We start from the raw sequence: 13,267 nt of genomic DNA, 5'->3' as shown, positions 1-13,267 counted from the left end.
TTACTTTAACACTACATCTACATGACCTTACACTCTCCAGAAGCTAAAATTATGCCCCACATAATGTGCTCCCTAGCAATGAGTACTGAGATCCCTTCTAAACATATACTAATGGACACTTGACAGAAAACTGAAACTCCAGACATCCAAACCTGAATTCACTGACCCCAACCCTATTTCATCCCAAACAGCAACTTCTTCTATTCTCCTTATCTTAATGTCTCATCGAATCAAGAAACTGAGGACCATATGCCGTTTTCTCAACAATAATACATTGCTAATTTCCTTTGGAAAGCATTCCTTAACTATCTAGATAAAGCCTTAGAGTTTGCTAAGGCTTTGAAATTCTGTCAGCACTTGCTCAGTTACAAAATGTTACTCATTTACTTTAAAAAATTTACTTAACATGTACTTTTGGTGAGTAAAAGAAGATACAGTATTGTTACAGAGGACAACAGGTGTAAGAAAAACTAAACAAGTAATGATATTTTGTTGAATAAGATACATTGAGTGTTAGAAGAGATGTCAATGATCAACTAATTGAACCATTTTTCTGTGCTTGAAAGCTCTCCATAAGCTTCCTGGCCTATAGCAGTCATGTACTGCATGATGTATTTGTAGTCTTATAATTTAAATAGACTTAATACACTGAGATTTTCTCTTCCTTGTGGGTAAAGATAATGCTTAACAACCTTTAATTTTCCATAGTAGATTCCTGGGAGGTTCCTAATAGAAACTTACCAGTTGGTTTTCTCACTATAGAATTTTAACATTAAAAGATGTCAGGAAATTCATGCTTCATGGTGAATATCAAAGACTATCATCAGTTTTCAAGAAGATACTTCTATTTGAAGTGGATTAGGCTTACCTTCAACTTTGACACACATTGGGATTTAAAAAGATTTGATGGGGAGTGGATAGTAAATTCTTTCAGCGAGACTATGATTTATGGACTCATAGTATTTTCCGAAATAGTATGAGTCTGGACTTTTATTTTCTTAAGTTAGTTCATAGTGGAGGGTTCAGCTTTCCAGGTCTGTATTTGCCAGAAGCAGTTGCATTTTGAACCATTCTATTCTAATGCAAATTTAATTCCAAAGCATCTGTCATATGTAGCAATCTAAACTTAGAAACCCACAGGGATCTGCATTTGAGTTACATCTTGTATCTTAAAGGTATTTCTTCCCCATTTAGATTATTAAAACTGGATTCCAATGTATCACACTCAATTGGGGGTAATTTTAAAGATCTTTAATGCTGAAAATAAGACTTCAGCAACATAAAATTATTTATTCTGGAGCCTTACAGAAAGTATACTTTTATGGTTTATTTGGGATAGAGATGTTGAAGCTTAACTCAATATAAGAGATAATGATAACAAAAGACGGTCTAATGAGATTAGCTATGACAAAGTTAAAATGGAAATTTAAATGAAGTTTTATTCTTCTTCCTATCGTAATGTCTCCGTCACTATCATCTTTCTTTTCAAGTTAGTTAACTCCTCATTACAATAATGGCAATAGCACAAAATGTTTCCAAGAATAAAATGCTGCTTTTGAAGAACACAAAATTGATTTCTAAGTAGAGGCAACAAAATTTATTTACTGTCATACACTTCTATCAAAGTAAAGTATGCTACCTCATTACCTTAAATGAATGAGCAGAAATTAAGTGTTGGATTATTCTAAAATCTATTCCTGCCTGTGATGTCGACATTTTAAATTGTTCAGGTAAAGTGAGAAAATTACAGAAATGAAAACCGTCAACTACTCTAAACCCTTAAACCTATTATTTGATAAAATTCTTGATTTACAAGTAGGTGTTGAAAACCTAATGTTAAACAAAAGTATATGCTTATAATTTGTCACATAAATAAGAAAAACTATCACACAATTAATGAAATGGAACTCATGTAATATACAAACATGCACATATACATACTCATACACACACATATACATTTGTATGTGTAGATACAGAAATAGAAGCAGCAATAGGTAGGGGGATGGTAACACCTGTGGCAAGGAGGCATGGATTACGGAAGGACAGCGTGCAAAGGATGAGGTAGTGCTACCATCTATCTTCACAAAATGTTAAAAACATTAGCTATTCCCTACTGAGAAAAAATGTGGTTGCTACCAACTACCCTTGTTTCAAATTTTGCTAATTTCCACTTGGCCCCCTGGGTAGAATAACAAAATCTCAAGACAGGAAATGAAATCCGTCACAGTGTTCCATTTCTGCCGTGAAAAGCAAAGTCTTTCTGAGAGGATTCCAGTTTTTCTGCTAACAAATTGACAGGGAAATCACATTTGATTTGCTTTCATTAGTTTCCTTTTAGATCCCAGTTTTAAAGAGTAATGGATGTAATGAGTGGAACAGTAATTTTGTAGTAGGTGGTCACTATGATTGATTTAGGAGACATTTGCCCAGACAGAGACAAAGGAGACTGAATGTCTAGCCAACCTAAAATCTATCACAAAACATAGTCCCATAAGAAGTATTTATCAGCTCTTGGTTGCTGCAAGTCACAATTATAGGGAAAAAAATCATGACTTAAGAAACTGATTTAAAAAATAAACAACAGACCAGAGCTGTTTTAAAATGACAATCTTAAATTCACACAGATGTAGACCCAACCATAATGAAAGAGATTATTTTGCTTTGACAATCTGAATATAAATCAAGCTCTAATTAAAAACATTTATAAAATTTTTATTGGATAGAAAAAAAACAAAAAAAAACTTTTTAAAAATATGTACTGCATAGGTACTCCTATTTTTGACCAAAAATATATAACTACTAATACGAAATGGTCCAATTAATGTGTTTGCTGATGCTGTTACTCTAAAACCTGACTTTTTTTCCCCCCATGTAAAAAGAAATCATTTCCTGGTAGAAAGAACTACAGATATTGTAATAACACGCTGCATACTGGTTTGGCAAACTGAGGGAGGGATAGTGCAGGGGGCAGGCATGTGTGTTATGGCTCCCACTCCATTATAAAATGAAAGAGATGTGAGTCACAAAAACGTTTGCTGACATTTTACCCTAGAGCATGTTTCGTGCTTGGGTTCTCCAGTCTGTATGCAGATGTTTTGTCTAGACCTTATAGAAGCTCGATCCTTTCACACCACAAGGACACAGTCATAACTGCATAAAGAGGACACACAGGACTATATGAAGCATCATTATAACATCCAATCTTCTGACCCAGTTGTGAACATAGCCAATGCACAGTATGTCACTATACCATTTCTTTGTGTCCTTAAACAACCTTAAAGATTTCTACTCAGATGCAATTGCTCTCAACCAGCACAATATGTTTGCTATTTTCTTTTCTTTTTTTTCTTTAAAGATCAACAGCACTTAATGGTATCCATGTGTTGGTTATCCCTCACTCCTACCTGCACAAAATTTACTTTTTATTCCACAGCCTTTAAGATCTTATTCTTGTCTGTTCTTATTCACCTAACCAATCCACCAAAATTCAAACAAGACTGAAGGTAGTATGTCTAGGAAGGGTTTCAAGATTTTTTGCAACACAATGAATTAGAGATGTCCTGCAATGTCTAATGGATACTGGAAAAAAGAAAAGGAAAATTCTCACCAGAAAAATAAAAACAATTCCTGAAAAGATGATTTTCTAAAAGAAAAGAAGGCATGAGGACTTATTATATATATACATGTATATATTTCATAATGTTGACAAGACTTGCTTGATAAGCTCAATATTTTTTTTTATCTCAGTGTCAAAATGAAAGAATAACAGAATTTAAGAGCTAGAACAGATTTCACAGATTATCTAAATCCAATATTCTCAATATGGGCACCACGGGTGTTCTGAGCCAAATACTTCTTTGTAAAGAGCTGTCCTATGTTTTATAGGATGATTACCAGCACAGCATCCCCCATCTCTACTCACTAAATACCAGAAACACCACCCCATGTATTTGAGTCAGAAGTGCCTGGAAACACGGCCAATGTCCCTTGGAGAACAAAACTGCACCCCCCTGAGAACCACTACTCTGTGACATCATAGTCATGTCTGTAGGAGTAGAGAAAATTTGTGTTGCAATCCTTAAGAGGTGTAGGTATGTGGTCAAAAACATATACAGTTATGATAAAGGAATTTAAAGTAAGATAAAGGTTTCTAAAAGGCTAAACGTCTAAAGCAAGAAGAATAACACCTGTTCGGTTTATTGAAATGCATGTAAGATGAGAATGACACAGAAGTAGTTCAACTGTTTGCCTTTTGTAAAAATGCTTTCACGTAAATATAACATACAAAGGACAGACATACAAGATATAAAGGACATGTTATGGACAATGTTTGTGCTCCCCAAAATTCATATGTTGAAACCCTGCCTCCTGATGTGATGGTACTAGGAGGTAGCGTCTTTGGTGGTAATTAGGACTGGATGAGCTCAGAGGGTGAGCCCTTGTGATAGGACCAGTGTCCTAACAAATCACGAGAGAGCTTGCTTCTGCTCTTTGCTCTCCATTCTGTGAAGATACAAGAACAAAGTCTGCAACTGGGAAGGAGGCTCTCACCAGAACCAGACCATGCTGGAACCTTCATCTCAGACTTTCAGTCCCAGACTGTGAGAAATACATTTCTGCTGTTTAAAAGCCCTGAGTCTATCATGGCTACAGCTGCCAAAATAGACTAGGGCACTGTCATGAAATAAAAAATTTATCAGATTAGCTGTGGTACAATTAAGCACTTAAAGATCTATGGCCATTAGCTGGAGATCCTGAAATCCTTCTGAGGTTTCCAGCATGTAAGAGCTGTACATATATATAAAATTAAACCAAAGACCAATCTGTTCTCATATCCAATATTTAGTAACTGTCTGATCTGGGGCAAATTACTTCATTTTTCTGCACTTCTCTTTCTCCATTTGGAAAATTCAAATCACAGTTTGGGAAGTTTAAAGAAATTTAAATGAGCTTTGGTAGGTACAGAGCTTGATTAATAATATGTGATTAATAAATAGTAACAGCTACTATTAATATCAATTATAAAAGTTATAGTGAAGTTTATCTTCCAAAACTTAAATCCTTTGCTTTCAGCCTTGGTTTACGTACAGTGCTGGCAGTAAATCTTCTTCTAATTTGCCAGTTGATGACAATACAATAGATGAATCAGTTTCAAAATAAAAGTTTTCTGATACGTCACAAAGGTTCAGGGACTGTCCTGCATGTTTGCCTTGTGCTAATTTCTTCCACCTCAAATATGTACGTGTCTTCTTCCAGATGGATGGCAAGTATCCTTTTTGGGAGTGCATCATTTTGTACTTTTTCTTCACCAGTATCACCCCAAAATAAGTGAGAATTACACTCAGTTTCAGAGCTATACAACTTGCACTTCTTGAACACCCAGAGAACTTTCAAATGGGAACATAATTCAGGAAGAAGAATCACCATCTATCTAAAGATTAGAAAGACACATAATATTGCAAAAAAAAAAAATTCCTTTTAAAAATATATAAACCACTCCTTCCTAAAACATTAATTTGGGACTATCAAATTAGGCAGTATTGGCAGCATGCTACTTTCCAGGAAAATCTGACTCTGGCACGAGGTTCTCTGTCTCTGTGTTCTTCTTCCTATTCTACAATTCTGTGTCAAGTGGATTCTGTTTGCAGCTTCTCATGTTTTACATTACCAAATAATCCTTGAGTTATAATAATTATCCTGTAGCCACTTGAATTGTCTATTGTAGTTGCAAGGTGAAATAACAACACCTACCATTATATTGTCTGACTGTGTCAAGGGCTAAGAACCTCTTCACCACAAGATAAGCAGAGCCAGGTTCAGCTAGTGAACTCCACCGAAGCACCTGTTCCAACACATTTTCTGTGTAGTGAAGAGGGCGTTCTGCAAAAAAAAATACCAAACTGAAAAAAAAGTAAGTTACCAGCTTTTATACATTTTTTAAAATCCTTTATGAAAGATGTGTATGCAACAAAAAAATATAACCATATCTTATGTTACACAATAATAATAATGCTAGGACTACATACAAGAGAGCCTAACACATGGAACACCATTAAGCATATGATGAAATTTACTGTATAAATGAATCTGTGCGGGGACATTTGTTATCCAGCTAGTAAAAAAAAATTCAGAGGTGCTATCCTTTAGATGAAATCTCAGAAATAATGTTATCCTTTTCTAAGAGAAATCCATTTCTTACTTTACTTTTTAATTCAGAAAATATTATGGCTTGCTTCTGGGAAGCTATATGTATATGCAAGTACTTAACCAAAAAAGGACTAGCAAAGTTAATTTTGTTCAGTAGTAAGTAATAACCTTCATTTATCCCAACATGATTAGCATGTTATAATATCTGATTAATACCAATGAACAATTTATAGCTGATACTATCTTAAGTCAATTAACATGGAATTATAAAATATGCCTAAGGGGCACCTGGGTGGCTCTGTCGGTTAAGTGTCTGACTTCGGCTCAGGTCATGATCTCATGGTTCGTGGGTTCTAGCTCCAGACAGGGCTGCTGTCAGCATGCAGCCCACCTGAGATCCTCTGTCTCCTTCTCTCTCTCCTCCTTTCCTGTTCTTGCTCTCTCTTTCTCTCTCTCAAAAGTAAATAAACATTTAAAAATGTTTCTCAGCAGAGAATAGATGAAAATAATCATAAAATACTATATCATTTATACCTATTAGTGAAATATTATGTGGCAATATTATATATTAACTGTTGATACAATAGGCCAAAAGCAAGAAGTTAATTATCTTAAATATTTCACCTTGATAAATACTCATCCACAGGTCTTATTTTAGGCAATCATATATTTAAATGTGTTACAAATTCTTAGCACAGAGTTTAAAAAAAAAAAAAAGGACTGGTTTTAGAATCACAATGAAAGCTTTATAGTAAAGTGTTTTTCTTGATCAAAATATGACAGTCAGTTAATAAAATGCTAGAACAGAAACATATGCTAGAATAAAAGAAGTTCAAACCATCCCATGGTACCCTGAAAAATGGATAATTGAAATAGCAAGAGCATCAGCTCTAACGTAAAGATGCTGATGAAGCTTTCTCAGGATCATAGTTGTATATAAGTCAATTCAACTCTTTCATCCCTTCCTAAATACAAAGAGCACAGGATTCTGGTTTTTCATTTTCAATTAAAGTAAAAACACTAATGACAAACAAAGAGCATGTTAAGAGCATCATACTCATATAGGAACCATGATATAATTAGCGATACAATCCTAAGTAAAAAGACCAAATATATCACATCCCCTTAATACTGATCTCCCCTTGCTATGACCTCAGCATTCCCAAATGTATCAATAATCCCAGGTCCACAGAAGAATACAAATTTTTCTGCTTCCACTGTAAAGAACCAGATTTCTGCTTTACTATTCAGTATTTATTGGAGCAAGCCCACTCATTATGACAATAACAATACAAAAAAAAATTTTAAAAAGCAACAAGCCCATACATCTTAAAGACAAATCTACATCTTGTGTGAAATATATCCCTTTCTACACAGCAGACTGCTAAGTACATAAGAGACATTTCTATGGCGGACTATAATTAACAGAAAATATTTGGAAATGAACCAGCAGACAAAATTCTTTTCAAAGTCAGCTAAAATCTTCTGTGCTCTTATCAATCCCATTTGTCTTCTCGTCTTCAAGTAATTTGTCAAAAAGGTTTGACAAAGATCATAACGTCCTATAAACTGTCAAAGTTATAAATTTAATTGTTGATTAATCCATTAATGGTTGTCTTCTATTAATGGAGGTTATAATTAGAATTAACTATATTTCTTTAAAAAACAACTAATTGTAGAATGAGTACTCTCTTTACATTTGACATGATGTAATTCTTGGTTCCACTACTTGCAATCTCTGGGACACTGATACCATTAACAGCTGTCATTTCTGGAATAACCATGTATCAGACGATAGGTATACCAGATTCTCTGCATCGATGATCACTTTTCATCCTCATAGCACTCTTCACTAGGTATCATTCATATTTTATATGTAAAAGAAAATGAGGCTCAGAGGGTTGACTAAGGTCAACCTAAGGTCAAACAGCTGGCTCAAGTGAAGAACAAAGATTTGAATCTCAAAAATATCTGACATGAAAATCCAGTATTTTTAAATACTGCACTTAATTTTTATTTTGGGCAAGTATGTAGACTCCCACATAATGATTTTCTTACATGTAATTTGGAGAAAAAGGTATCGACTCACCAAGATTTTTTTGAGTACCAAGCATAAGTAGAAAACAATGTCAATTTCACACCTCCTTCACTTTCCTACCCTTGGTGACAAGATGGTAAGGATTTCAACATCTTGCACTTAATGAAACTGATGAGCCCACAGTCGGCTTAGAGGTGAGAATTCTATTCCCAACTGGAAAACAGTATCTGGATTAAAATAAAAGCTCATTCTTCTTATCAAATTAAATCGGTAATGAAACTTCCAAGTATCGGAACATTTGTATTAAAGAGGGTCCCTATTATAAGTAAATACTACAGCGGTAGCTCTAGTAGTGTTCTTAGTGATATTGAAATCAAAGTATAACTGACACCACAGATATAGAAATACACATTTGCAGAAAAATTTGTTAAGTATGTTTTTCACATCAGTATAATATTATGACATACTTTAGAGAGTGAAAATCCTGAAGATCCAAGTTCCTGCATAAAAACAGAGCTGAAGCATGGGATGAAAAGGTTAAGTATTTATTAGACTATTAATGCTACGTTTATAAAATGGCATTAAAATCCACTTTAAGAGATAATAGGCAGGGGAAATTGAGACATCAAACACTGCTAGAATAGAAATTCCTACAAATAAACAAGTTTTTATTTATAGTTCCATTTGTAACCATCTGTCATGATAGATTATATGGTATATATGTCATCTGGCATTAGGCATTACTAGGAATAAATAACTCGGTTGTGTACTATCTATAGCATAAAAATTGTTGAAAATTCACTATAGTTATTTGAGAAGAACAGGTTATGGAGGAGGTTATTTAGTTAGATAAATCACATTATCAATATCTTTTTTTAAAGTTTATTTTGAGAGACAGAGAGAAAGAGCAAGAGCACAAGGGGGGGTGGAGCAGAGAGAATTGGAGAGCGAGAGAATCCCAAGCAGGCTCCACACTGTCAGCACAAAGCCCCGATATGGGGCTCAAACTCACAACTGTGAAAACATGACCCGAGCCAACATCAAGAATCAGACACTTACCCGACTGAGCCAGCCAGGTACCCCTCATTTTCCATATCTTAAAATCATGCTCACAGAATCAATCTGGCCTCTTTTGTTAAAAAGAGAGAGCTATCCATTTTCCACTCGAAATAACAGGTGTTGTCCTTAACTTTCTGCAGTAATGACACAGGATTTCCTGAAACAATTATGATTCCCCCAATAGTTAAATTCTTAGTGTCAAACTAAGAGTTCTGCAAGTTTTCTCTGTCCTGTCCACACAATCAGAGGGTGAAAGCATTTTTGTGTCATCAGAAGGGCTGGAAAGAACTCTGATTAAAAATGAACAGATCTTGCATATCACAGTAACTCTTAGGAAGAAACAAGAAAATGTTCTGTTATGATATTGCTTCAGAGACAGCAACTGCCTCAAAAAACCTGAACCTCTCTCAGTGAAGACGCCCACTTAAATGAGGCCCCTTGTGTGTTTTTTCCTTCTTCTTCCTGTGTGTGAAGATGTGAAGGCCTTCTTCTTCCTGACGTGAAGGCCTTTCTGTTTGAAGATGAAGCATTAAGAGAAGAGCACACTTTAAAAGATTATCTCTAGATGAAGGTGGTGAGCCCTTCAGGGGAGGTTTCAGCTTGTCTTAATGACAGGCAGCAGTGGGTGAAGGATACTTGGCATCTTTCAATGAATGAAACAAGAATGACGTTTTCTCTACCCAGTACAAATGTCTAATGTCCCACCAGACCTTCATTTAAGAGGGAAAACCAACTCAGAAATTAGCTGAGCCTAGAATTTAATTCAGCTTTACATACGCATTTTCAAAATATTTATATGGTTTTAATAGGACCTATTTTTCCATCGATCTGACTACCAATAAGCAAAACAAGAGTTGTCCACCATTTGCTATGGTCTGAAATGTCCTCCTCAAATTCATACATTGATACCTAATCCCCAATGTGATGGTATTAGGGGGTAGGACCTTTCAGAAATCTTGAACACAGACCACTTATGAATGTGATTAGTGCTCTTATAAAAGAGACCCCAAAGAGCTCCCTTCCACCATGTGGGAACACAGGGAAAAGACAGCCCTCTATGAAGCTGAAAGCAGGCCGCCACCAGACACCGAATCTGCTGGTACCTTGATCTTGTGAAACTTCTCAACCTCAAGAACTGTGAAAAAGAATTTCTATTATTTATAAGCCCCCAGTCTATAGAAGTCTGCAATAGCAGTCTGACTGGACTAAGACACCATCTCACCAATGACAGCAATGATGCTAATGATATATGAGTCACAAATTGACATGCTTTTTCTATCATTCTGCTTTGGTACCTGTCATATCCAGGGCAATTCCATTTATAGGTTTGAGAATCTATTTTCATTATCCTCAACCATACAGGGGTGCCTGAGCATTTATATAACATATTTTCCTCTTATTTTTATGTAACAAGGGTATTAATTTTTTTTAAGTAAATAGAGTATCTCAGGAGAGTAAGGGAGCATTATAAAATATTTATTATAAAAGGGGCACTGGATAGGAGAGGGTAGAAAATTTAGTGTCACCTAAAACAAAATGCAGCACTTCTGGTTCACTTACCCTCTACCTCTCTATTTATCTCTCAAATTATTTTTGGTTACTTGGGGGATTTATAATTACAATGGAAAAAAGCAGCAATTCTCTACGGACATTCTTCCTACCAACTACAATTTTGTGACTGCCAATGCCTTCACTTTTAGCTTCTTTTTATATTTCGCTTTATCTCCCCTGCATGCTACTAGAAATAAAGCTTTTAACATTTCAGCAGGTCAGGTGGAACACACAGGTTCCGTCTGCTTCAGTAAAGCCAGCACATTCACCGGCCCCTCTGCTGCTTTCCTAGCACTGCTCCTTTAGAAGCAGTTAAAATGATCTTAGTTTTCTCCCCTGGAGAATTCTACTTAAAGAGTCGACCAAATATTAAAACCATGCCAAATGTGAATTCTTAACTTCACCAAATGTTTTCTTTCTTGGTGTACACGGGGTGCTCTTTTGATCATTTATTTAGATATTCATGAATCAAAACAACTTGGGGTCTCCTAAGTGTTTTTATATTTTTATCAAGATAACTTTTTTATTATCAAAGTTTATTTATTTATTTTGAGAGAGGCAGAGAGAATGCGAGTGGGGGAGGGCCGGAGAGAGAGAATCCCAAGCAGGCTCTGCACTGTCAGGACCTGATGTGGGGCTTCAATTCACGAAACCATAAGATTGTCGGGTCGGACCGAAACCAAGGATTGGATGCTTAACCAACTGAGCCACCCAGGAACCCCAAGGTAACTTTTTTTTTTAAGTTAGAAGAAACCAAAAGACAACAAAAACAAAACAAGAAAAAATCCAACTGAATCCAATGTTACTCCAATTTGTGGAGTACTAACTGTCATATGCAAGTTAATAAGCAGCCATTTTCAGAATCAGCAACCCTTCATTTTCCAAGATGAAATCTAGTAACAATGTTTCCAGATGTACTGCAATCTCTCTTCTAGTTATCAATAATTACTTCCTATCTTCATTCATTCTGCTAGATCCTCTCACTCAAGAGGACTGATGCCCAAAGACACAGGGCTCAAATGATGTGACAGAAGGATACATTTTAAATCAGTCCTTGAGAGAATAAGGGTGTTGGGAAGAGGATGCCTACCCCCAAATCTATGATCCACTTTTTGCTGTGGATGTTCTCATGAACACAACAGAAATAGAAGCATATAGGAAACAATCAGCTGTCTAAGAGCTAACCTGGCCTTGAGAACTCCTAGTGATTCCTAATCTATAAACAGGAATTACTTTTCATGTACCTTCTACGTTTGGATACATCGAATCCAAAGAGCAGCAGTCCAAGTCACTCAAGTCCAGAATGCATCTATTTTTATTCCGCTTCAGTTAAGATATTTGTAGGGTCTATTCTACATCAGTGCACTGTACTAGAGGTAGTGACAGATAGAAAGGTCTAAAAAATACGGTAAATGTCCTGAAAAACAAATGTTCTAGGGCAGAGGCAGGCAGATACACATTACTATTCTACAAGTCAGATAATATGCAGTGTTATGGATCAATAAACAAATAATTAGAAAAAGGTCAATGGGAACTATGTTCATCTAAACATCATCACAGAAGAAGGAGTATTTGAACTGGGTCTTGAAGGATAGGCAATAAGGACACAACAAAAGGGTTTTAAACAGTAGAACAACAGGATCCTATTTGTGATTTAGAAAGATAATTCTGGCCATAATACTGACAGTTGTCCTTTACTTACAATGACAATAAAGCTAGTAACCTAACCTTTTCCTTAAAAATTAAACAACAAAAATCAAAAGACGGGAACACCTATATACCGTATGGTAATAAAAAACTATGCTTTACTTATTCAGTAGATTTTAATTATACGGCAACTATATGTAAGGCACTAGTCAGACCCTAGGGACAGAAAAAAGAAAGTCCCTCCTTCCTTCCATGGAGCTCTGAGCAAGAGAGACAAGGTGCAATGGAACCCTTAGTATGGGTTTTAAAGGAGGTAAACTGGTGGGCTAGATGGGGGGAGAGTAAAGATGCATTTGGGAAATACTACCTCACCCTGGTTAGGCAAGCACAAAGAATGGAAGGGATTATCTATAAAGAACATGTAAATTGAAAAAGATGCCAAAGGAGATGGGATCAGCAAAAAGCTACCACTTAGGGGATAGACCAAGGACAAACTGACAAATAAAAGGAGTAGAGACCAAGAAGGACAATCCAGGCAGTATCAAATACAGAGTGAAAGACCTTCAAAAGGAAAGAGAATAGTCATTAGTAATAACTCTACAGTGAGGACAACGGAAGCCTGAAGCAAATCAACTGGGTTTGGAAGCTGGGGTCACAATGGTCATCTGCTAAACTACCTCCTGCAAATGGGGGAGACCAAATATGGGGGGACACAGCGTGAACCAACACCAAACCATGGGAAGTACTGAATCTTGACAATAAATATTCAAAAATTATTTTATTATTTTAATATGAATCAGATTTTTAAAGAATTATGCATGA

The 13,267-nt window shown here is 35.7% G+C and overlaps 1 protein-coding gene and 1 long non-coding RNA gene across 4 annotated transcripts in view; one reads left to right on the top strand and one right to left on the bottom strand.

The window, feature by feature from the left end:
- The window catches only part of ARAP2 (ArfGAP with RhoGAP domain, ankyrin repeat and PH domain 2), a 190,175-nt gene that overhangs the window by 33,876 nt on the left and 143,032 nt on the right, over positions 1-13,267 (bottom strand). For all 3 annotated transcript variants that reach the window (XM_077758955.1, XM_077758957.1, XM_077758956.1), the window contains one exon: positions 5,755-5,883. In XM_077758955.1, the coding sequence (XP_077615081.1) occupies positions 5,755-5,883 (129 nt within the window). The remainder of the gene's footprint in view (positions 1-5,754; positions 5,884-13,267) is intronic.
- The window catches only part of LOC144227332 (uncharacterized), a 132,618-nt gene that overhangs the window by 54,279 nt on the left and 65,072 nt on the right, over positions 1-13,267 (top strand). The gene's annotated exons all lie outside the window — the stretch shown is intronic.

The sequence above is a fragment of the Crocuta crocuta genome, unplaced genomic scaffold (genome assembly GCF_008692635.1).
Source record: "Crocuta crocuta isolate KB4526 unplaced genomic scaffold, BGI_CrCroc_1.0 scaffold223, whole genome shotgun sequence".
Classification (NCBI taxonomy): Eukaryota; Metazoa; Chordata; class Mammalia; order Carnivora; family Hyaenidae; genus Crocuta; species Crocuta crocuta.
Note: the sequence above shows the minus strand (reverse complement) of the source record. Positions and strands in the feature narration are given on the sequence as shown.